This window comes from Heteronotia binoei, chromosome 14 (genome assembly GCF_032191835.1).
Source record: "Heteronotia binoei isolate CCM8104 ecotype False Entrance Well chromosome 14, APGP_CSIRO_Hbin_v1, whole genome shotgun sequence".
In the NCBI taxonomy this organism is placed as follows: Eukaryota; Metazoa; Chordata; class Lepidosauria; order Squamata; family Gekkonidae; genus Heteronotia; species Heteronotia binoei.
The window spans coordinates 7,756,231-7,765,984 of record NC_083236.1 but is presented as its reverse complement, the minus strand read 5'-3'; the positions used below and the strand labels follow the sequence as shown (position 1 = coordinate 7,765,984).

The window sequence follows — 9,754 nt, the reverse complement described above, 5'->3', positions numbered from 1 at the left end:
AGAACGCTGCCGCCAGGCTGTTAATGGGAGTTCCTTTATGGGAACTGTGCTGAAAGCGCTGCACTGGCTACCAATAATATACCAGATTCGCTTCAAGGTGCTGGTCTTAACTTTTAAAGCCCTATATGCCAGGGTCCTGCATACCTTAGGGACCGCCTTTCCCCATATATGCCCCAGCGAGCACTTCGGTCCGGATCGCAAAATCTGCTGGTAGTCCCCAATGTCAAGGAAGTGAGGCACCAGTCAACTAGAGCCAGTGCCTTTCCATGGCTGCACCTAGCTGGTGGAATGAGTTGCCGGAGGACGTTAGGGCCCTGCGAGAGCTCCCATAGTTCTGCAAGGCCTGTAAAACGGCACTCTTCCACCTTGCTTTTCCATAAGGATAACTTACAGCAACGGACTAGACCCATAAATCGGAATTTAACATTCTAGACTATTTCTACCTGAGAGTAGCATGAATTACACTTGCAGCAAGTATAAGTTAGTGGCCCTGCTGGAGGAGAAGGTACAGGGACTGGAGGCAAGATTGTCCACACTGCAGTGTATAAAGGAAGGTGAGGATTTTCTTGACAAAACGCATGAGGTGCTCTTGAAAGGACAAGAGGAGGGAGAGGAAATGGTATCTCAGCAATTAGAAGAGAACCCAACACAGGAGGAGGGTTCCTGGAAAAATGTAACCTGGCGGAGAAAGAAAATCAGGAGATGTTCTGAGCCCCTGCTGCTCAGCAATAGGTTCCAGGATCTCCCCACAGTAACTGATTCGGAACCATTGGAACAAGGGGTACTTCCCCAGCCTCCACGTATGAACCCCAGAGAGCACTGAGGTCAGCAGGGAAGAACCTGCTGACTATCCCTGGCCCAAAGGAGGTAAGACGCCAGAGTACCCGTACTCGGGCCTTCTCAGTTTTGGCCCCACAGCTGTGGAATCAACTCCCAGAGGAAATGCGGGCCCTGCGGGACATTGAACAATTCCGCAGGGCCTGCAAAACCATCCTGTTCCAAATACCTTCACCAGCTGATACTACTAAATTGCCAAGTAAACTTGCCGATGAATAGCACTAAATGTATTAATGTTTTTAGAATTTTATGGATTTTAATTTGTCTTCAAATGTTATTTATTATATAATGTATGTATTGAATTTTATGCTGTTAGCCGCCCTGAGCCGCTTGGTCGGGGAGGGCGGGATACAAATAAAATGTGACTGACTGACTGACTGACTGAAACTTGAAGAAAGTTTCTCAGGATCCTGTGGATAAGAAGCCTGGAGCTTCTGCTCCCCAATATAGGAAGAGGAAGGTGGTGGTGATTGGAGACTCCCTGCTCAGAGGGGTGGAGCCAAAGTGTGCCGACCAGACTTGTCATTCCGAGAGGTCTGCTGTCTGCCAGGTGCACGCATCCAGCATGTGACAGAAAGTATTGGAAGACTTATCAAGCCCACAAATTACTATCCTTTCTTGCTGATCCACGTTGGAACGAATGATACTGCCCGTCATAGCCCTGAACATATTAAAAAAGACTATGTGGCTCTGGGTCAGAAGGTGAAGGAGCTGGGCACACAGGTTGTGTTCTCGTCAGTACTTCCTGTTGAAGGCCGTGGCTTAGGATGAGAAAGAAAAATACTTGAAATAAACGACTGGCTATGTCAATGGTGTTGTCAGGAAAGATTGGGATTTCTGGACCATGGCTTACGCTTTCGAGATGGTGGTTTTCTATCGGAAGATGGTTTACACCTTATGACAGTAGGGAAAAGGGTGTTTGGTAACAGCCTTGCTAACCTAATAAGGAGGGCTTTAAACTAAATTGTATGGGGGAGCGAGACAATAATTCAAAGCCTCGTATGATGCCAGAAACTGGGGATGAGAACATTAAAGATTTGCAAAGAGTGGCAGATACGCTAGGTAATGTTAACTTGCAGGCTTGTACGGAAACTAAACCCTCGGGATGCATAAAATGTGGATTCCGATGTCTCTACACTAATGCACAGAGTATGGGAAACAAACAGGAGGAACTGGAAGTCCTAATAAAGGAAGGAGACTATGATATAATAGGCCTTACTGAAACGTGGTGGGATGATGCTCACAACTGGAATATTAGGATTCAGGGGTACAACTTATTTAAAAGGGACAGGCAAATGAGAAAGGGCGTAGGCAGTATATGTGAAGGAGGTATATACTTGTGAGGAAATATGTGAATCGGAGCATGGCAGTTCAGTTGAGAGTCTCTGGGTAAAAATAAAAGGAGTAAGAAATAACAGAGATACTATTGTGGGGGTCTGCTATAAACCACCAAGTCAGGCAGATGACTTGGATGAGATACTTCTACAGCAGACTGCAAAGTTCTCCAAGAGAAGGGATACAGTGATCATGGGAAATTTCAATTACCCAGACATCTGTTGGAAGTCCATCTCTGCAAAAAATGAAAAGTCAAATAGATTCCTGACTTGTCTTGCTGACAACTTCCTTTTCCAGAAAGTGAAGAAGGAAACAAGGGGATCTGCTATCTTGGATTTGATTCTCACCAACAAGGAAGAATGGATTGAAGAAGTGGAAATAGTGGGCACCCTGGGCAGTTGTGGCCATGTGATTTTGGAATTTACAGTCTTAGGGAAGGGAAAAGCTATATGTAGTCAGACTTACAGGTTGGGCTTCAGAGAGGCAAACTTTGATAAACTTGGAACTATGCTGGGTAAAATCCCATGGACAGAAATACTTAGGAAGAAGAGGGTTCAGGAGGGGTGGGAGTTTCTTAAAAGCAAAATACTGAAAGTGCAATCAGAGATGATTCCTATGAGAAGAAAAAATGGAAAAAGCCTAAAGAAGCTAAAGTGGCTCCATAAACAGCTCTCTAAAGACTTGAGAAATAAAAAAGACTCCTTTAGGAATTGGAAGAAAGGCCTTATAACCAAGAATGAATATAAACAAATCACCAGTGCTTGTAGAGAAAAGGTTAGGAAAGCTAAAGCTCACTATGAACTTAGGCTGGCCAAAGATGCTAAAAACAACCAAAAAGGGTTCTTTTCTTATGTTCAGAGTAAGAAAAGGATCAAGGACATGGTAGGCCCATTGCGAGGGCAAGAAAGTGAAACTGTAACAGGTAATGAAGAGAGGGCGGAAGTGCTCAATTCCTACTTTTCCTCAGTCTTCTCTTCTGAGGGAAACAGTGCTCAGCATGGCAAAAACAGAACATATAAGGAGAGTATGAAGTTCCAACCTAGGATCAGCATAGGGGTAGTACATAAACACCTAGCTTCTTTAAATGAAACTAAGCCCTCAGGGTCAGATGAATCGCATCCAAGGGCTTGCAGATGTAATTTCTGAGCCTCTGGCTATTATTTTTGAGAATTCTTGGAGAACAGGAGAGGTGCTGGAAGATTGAAAGCGGGTGAATATTGTCCCCATCTTCAAGAAGGGGGGAAAAAGAGGATCCGGGTAACTACTGACCCGTCAGCTTCATGTCTATACCTGGAAAAGTTTTAGAACAAATCATCAAACCGTTGGTCCTGGAACATTTAGAAAGAATGGATGTGATTACTAAGAGCCAGCACGGTTTTCTCAAGAACAAGTCATGTCAGACTAACCTGATCTCTTTTTTTAAGAAAGTGACTACCTTGCTGGATCAGGGGAATGCTGTAGACATGTTTATCTTGATTTCAGTAAGGCTTTTGATAAGGTTCCACATACTATCCTTGTTGACAAGTTGGTAAAATGTGGTTTGGATCCTTCTACCGTTAGGTGGATCTGTAACTGGTGGACAGATCACACCAAAAGAGTGCTTGTGAATGGCTCCTCGTCCTCTTGGAGAGGAGTGACAAGTGGAGTGCCTCAAGGATCTGTCCTGGGCCCTGTTTTGTTCAACATCTTTATCAATGATTTGGATGAAGGAATAGAGGGAATGCTTATTAAATTTGCAGATGATACTAAATTGGGAGGGGTTGCAAACACAGAAGAAGACAGAAACAGGATACAGGATGACCTTCACAGGCTGGAAAACTGGGCTAAAATCAATTAAATGAATTTTAACAGGGATAAATGTAAAGTTCTGCATTTAGGTAGGAAAAATCCAATCCATGGTTATAGGATGGGGGAGACTTGTCTTAGCAGTAGTATGTGCAAAAAGGATCTAGGGGTCTTAGTGGATCATACGTGGAACATGAGTCAACAGTGTGATGCGGTGGCTAAAAAGGCAAATGCAATTTTGGGCAGTATCAACAGTAGTGTCCAGATCACGAGATGTGATGGTATCGCTTTACTCTGCTTTGGTAAGCCTTCATCTGTAGTATTGTGTTCAGTTTTGGGCACCACATTTTAAGAAGGATATAGACAAGCTATAATGGGTCCAGAGGAGGGCGACGAAGACGGGGAGGGGTCTGGAGACTGATTCCTATGACGAAAGATTGAAGGACTGGGGATGTTTAGCCTGGAGAGATGGCGGCTGAGAGGTGATATGATCACCATCTTCACGTACTTGAAGGGCTGTCATATAGAGGATGGTGTGGAATTGTTTTCTGTGGCCCCGAAAGGTAGGACCAGAACCAATGGATTGAAATTAAATCAAAAGAGTTTCTGGCTCAACATTAGGAAGAACTTCCTGACCGTTACAGCGATTCCTCAGTGGAACAGGCTTCCTCGGAAGGTGGTGGGCTCTCCTTCCTTGGAGATTTTAAAAGAGAGACTAGATGGCCATCTGACAGCAATGAAGATCCTGTGAATTTAGGGGGAGGTATTTGTGAGTTTCCTGCATTGTGCAGGGGGTTGGACTAAATGACCCTGGAGGTCCCTTCCAAGTCTATTATTCCCACCACGCTAGGGGTCCTATGGAACATCTAACACTGACCACTGAAACTTAATTGCACGATAAACCGTAGTACTAGCATCCATTGTTATATTGTTTTAACTGTTATTTTAATATTGTTTTATGCTTTGTCTTATGCTTTATGTATTATCAATGTTTTTATCTTGTTGGACATTTTGACCTTAACCTGTGAGCCGCCCTGATCCTGCCTTCGGTGGGGAGGATGGGATATAAATTAAATAAATAAATGGAACAAAGAAGAGGAAGAACAGCAGAGGAAAGAAGTCCAATGAAATTCAATTATAAGTTCCAAGATAACTTCTCTAGCAGTTGCATAATGACCAGATGGAGTGGCTACTCCAGGATGCAGTTCTGGGCAAGTGATGCTGAGGGAAGCCAATATATCTTGGTCTTAAAGCTGCAAGTGGACTGCAACTTTGTTTTACTGATTGAGACCAATAGGCCACCCACCAGAAATATTCCTAGTTAGCAGCGGTTCCCATGGGTATTTAAAATGAGCTTTGTCATAGTGATCACTTGTTTGAAGTAGTCGGTCAGGAAATATGTCCTTTTTTCTGCTTTGCAAATCTGTTAACTCCAAAGATGTGTGATCACTTTATTTTTAAATGTAAATATTTGTTTAAACCTCCACTACAAAAATATGGTTAATAGCAATTTTAGCAAATAATAAGGACACCGCACGATGCAGAAAACAACAACAGCATCCAAGCAAACCACGCCACCCCCCCCCCCGGCGCCTCGGAGACGCAGCAAAGGGCGGGGCGAAAACATAGCCGCGCCCCCTCTAGACGGGAAAACGGAGTTTCTAATCTGCGCATGCGTACGATTCCCCCCTTCCTCGTCCTTCACGGAGGGGCGGGCTTAAAGGAAAGGTGGGCGCCGGAAGTGGGGTCACCGGCGGCGCCCTTAGCAACGGGGTCAGTGGCGGCGCGCGGGGGGCCTCGGGCGGCGATGGCGGAGAAGTTCGACTCTCTGGAGGAGCACCTCGAGAAGTTCGTGGAGAACATCCGGCAGCTGGGCATCATCGTCAGCGACTTCCAGCCGAGCAGCCAGGCGGGCCTGAACCAGAAGCTGTGAGCGGCGCTTCCCCCGTCCCTTAGACCGTCCCGGGCTCCCCGCAGAGCCGGCTGTGGCTTGAAGCGCCGCTGCGGGTTTGGCGGGGCTGCGGGGGGAGCGGCCGCAGAGGCTGCGGGGAGGGTTTGAATCCAGGTCTAGCCGTTAAGTCCCGCTGCAGGGGAGGCTCATCTCCTGCCCCAGTTTCCCTTAGTCTTTAAGGCGCTTCTGGACTCGCACTCTTTGCTGCTGCTGCAGGCAGAGCAGCCTGGCGACCCGTCTGGATTATGCTGAGTTGTCAGGCTGAAATTCTGAAATGTGGGGTTTGAAATGTGACCACGTGTCTTAGCTTGTATGTGGCCCAGGTTTGTAGATGGTTTCTTTGCTGCCTTTTGCTTGCGTTTAGATCTGTTTTGACCACTGTGTCAATGCATAAAATATTGAATTCCCTCAGAAAACCCACATAGGATCATAGAGTTGGAAGGGACTTCCAGGGTCATCTAGTCCAACCCCCTGCATTGCATTAGTTATATACCTTTTCACTGCTTTGTTTATCTATTTTCCCTTCCACAGTGGCACCTATGTAGTTGTTCTCAAAAAGGGAATCTGTAATGACTCCTGTTCTGGTCGGACAGAATGTTCCCCTATTCAGGCTCTCTTCTGTTTGTAAACCAGCATTTAATATTCAGCGGTATAGCTGCCTCTGTAGAACTTCTCAACTGTCATCTCTAAGACATAGGGTTAGTTGTGTTCGTCATGGGTTTGGCCAGTCCTTTTTTGGTGTTGTCTAAATGTGATTTCTGATTAGGAATAGATGAGGGCTTCATGAATTTTTGTTCCTCTGTCTCTTGCCTTGTGTTAGAAAGTTTAAGTGACTGCCATTGTTTCTGGGGAGACTGTACAGGTGTGTGTGTGTGTGAACAAGATCTGTTTATGAAGCAAACCTCCACCCCCCTCAAGCACACTGACTTTTGTGATACTAACAAGTGTCTGTTTTTGCCTAGGAATTTTATGGTTACTGGCTTGCAAGATATTGACAAATGCCGACAGCAACTTCATGATATCAGTGTGCCTTTGGAAGTTTTTGAGTAAGTGTATAGCATTGTTCTAGGCAGTAATGAGGTTGGTAGTATTCAGAGAAGCACAGAAAGCATCATCTCTTTAAAATGAGGAATTATAAGCATGACTGCAGGCCTGTGTATATTTCCAGTCCCAAAAGGTAACGTGTTGTGTTAAGATTGTTGACACTGGGCTCTAACTTTCTGCCAAGCACTTCTCAATTATAATTCCTTTCCTAGTTCTCTCTCATACACTTTTGGAAACAGTATCATTTATTTTATTTTTTTGTTTATGAAATTTTAATTTCCAGTTACATATATTTTTACTGAAAATGGTACCTTTCTGGAAGCCCTATTTGCCTTCTCACAATGTACTGTTTAATTTCTGGTATCTTGTGCATATATTGGATGATCAGCTCAAATGCTAACATCATGTTTTTAATCCTCTGATTTAAACCATTTCTTGCGTTCATGTGCATGTTCCAGAAAGTGATATAGATGGCCCAAACACCTATATTTAAAGAATTTGGACTGTTAAGAAAGGATAATAATATGTAACACCATTTGGTTTTATTTTTCTAGGTACATAGATCAAGGCCGCAATCCCCAACTATATACCAAAGAATGTTTGGAAAGGGCTCTGGCAAAAAATGAGCAGGTGAAAGGCAAAATTGATACCATGAAGGTATGTTCAAAGTCTATATAATGTTCATACTGTTTGTTAACAATGGCTTCATGTTAAAGGTGATGTTAATGAATGGAGTTTAAATGATTCTGTTTGTGCATAAAGAAGGCCTGCCTGATAGTAGCTGCAGTTGTAGTCGCAAGTTCGGCGCCAAAATCTGAAAGAACCCTTTGGATTCTCAGATGTTCACGAGTTGCAATTTGTTTGCAATGTCCCAGTTGTGGTTTTATACCTTTCTAAGCCTCCTGATGGACCATTCTACAGTTTGCTGATCCTGCAGATAAGTAGTTGGGAAGTGGTGTATTCATTGTGCCACAACATTGCACACAACTCTTATAATTACTTTCTAATCTGAACATTCCAATAAGTGCTAGTTCTTAAGTCATGCTTTGGGGGGGGGGGAATCAACTTTTGGTGAGTAATATACTCAGATGATGCCCCATCTTGTTGCAGTACCCCCTAGGAGAACAGCTAGATCAGAATAAAATGTTGTGTTGATTACTGTTCTGCCATCTGGTGAAAGATGTGAATGTCAAGGTCAGATAGATTTGCATTCTTAGTATGAGGCCATTGGCTTGACTGTGGATTTGCTTTGGTGATTGTGCCAGCTATTAACTCTGCTGTGCATCTTGGAGATGTTTTTTCATTGGTCACAGTTTTATACCTCTAAGAAATGTCCACTCATCTGCACACGTAAGTGAAATTTTAATCTAGTGTGGTTTGGTGAGAGAGCACTTGCTTGGCATGGTATACAGAAGATCTGGTGCACTCTGATGTGATAGACCTCTGCTGAAAAATCTGGAGAGCCACTGCCAGTCTGAGTAGACTGTACTGATCTTGGACCAAGGGTCTGATTTAACATAAGGCAGTTTTGTGTGGTGATCCATCTTTGTGTGTAGGAAACTCCTTTAACTGTTCCCAGATGTTGCCCCCCTCCGGTGTTTGTGTTCTCCTTACAAAAAGTAAATATACAAATACTGGGGGGGGGGGGGGGAGTGTTCCTTATTACTGTCTCTCGTAAAAAGACCCAGCTCTCACATGTGCAATCCTCTTTTCCTTCTAGAAATTCAAAAGCTTGTTGATTCAAGAGCTGACTAAAGTGTTCCCAGAGGATATGGCCAAGTACAAAGCAATTCGAGGTGAAGACCCTTCTCCTTGAACGTTAGTTACGTTTTTCATTATTGCACATTCTTCTCTGGGAACTACAGGTAGGCTGTTGGAAACATTGACTTGCCCAGAGGATTAAAGAAATCCAACTTTCCTGCTGGGTGATCTTGTGCTGATGTTTTGCTCCCTGGCCAGAAAGCAGGCTGATTCCCATAGTGGCTGGTAAGGAAACCTTAATGGCTTCAAGACTCTTGGTTTCAGCAGCTGGCTTCATGTACTGTTTGTCAGCTCTGCTGCTTTTCTAATATGCTGTTCAAACTTTTCAACATATCCTGCCCTGTGTGATGGGCAAAGCAGCTGTATGTTTGTTGTTTTTGGTGCAACATACCTGAAAAAAAGAAGCAGAATAAACGTTTATCATTGTTATCTCTTGCAAAGAAATTTAAAAGCTTGTCTTTTTTATTACTCTGAAGGGCTGCTGGGATAGTAGAAATTGTTTCTGTGACTTTTGTATAAAAAGAACAAAACTTTTTAGATTTTTGACTTTTATATGTAATAGCAGCCCCTGCTGCACTGTTTGGGCATCAACGACAGTTTATATCATAATCTTGTTGGCTGTATAGTAAAGGTCTTGAAAGAGTATTTGCATTTTATGTGGTTCCTTGGAGTTTTGTACAGTACCTCTGCTGATGAAGGAAATACCTCTACTGATCGTGGAAGCTCACAGCAGTGGCAAACCTGAATGTTGACAATGGAAGGGCTTAAAATATGGTAATTAGAGGCTGCCTTGTTTCACTGCAGCATCCAGTAATAACTTGTACATGTATGAATAACCCATAATTCCAGACCTACACTTGAAACTTGCATTTCACTGCAAACACATTTTGTGTCCATTGACGTGGTTCACATTTAAGTGAGAACCATGAGATTAAAAGAAATCCTATTCTACGGCTTATCCAAACTCTAGAACCAGGTGCATAAAAGATGTGGATTTGGGACTACTGAAACTGCAACAGAAACAGTTTCATGGCTGGTTTA

At 43.6% G+C, this 9,754-nt stretch overlaps 1 protein-coding gene across 1 annotated transcript; it reads left to right on the top strand.

Moving 5' to 3' along the window:
* The first annotated feature begins 5,609 nt into the window (after positions 1–5,609).
* Positions 5,610–9,358, top strand: MED10 (mediator complex subunit 10). Its single transcript, XM_060253888.1, has 4 exons — positions 5,610–5,886; positions 6,871–6,954; positions 7,507–7,609; positions 8,673–9,358. The coding sequence occupies exons 1-4, from the start codon at positions 5,630–5,632 to the stop codon at positions 8,766–8,768; spliced, it is 540 nt and encodes a 179-aa protein (XP_060109871.1). The 5' UTR covers positions 5,610–5,629; the 3' UTR covers positions 8,769–9,358.
* Positions 9,359–9,754: the final 396 nt, after the last annotated feature.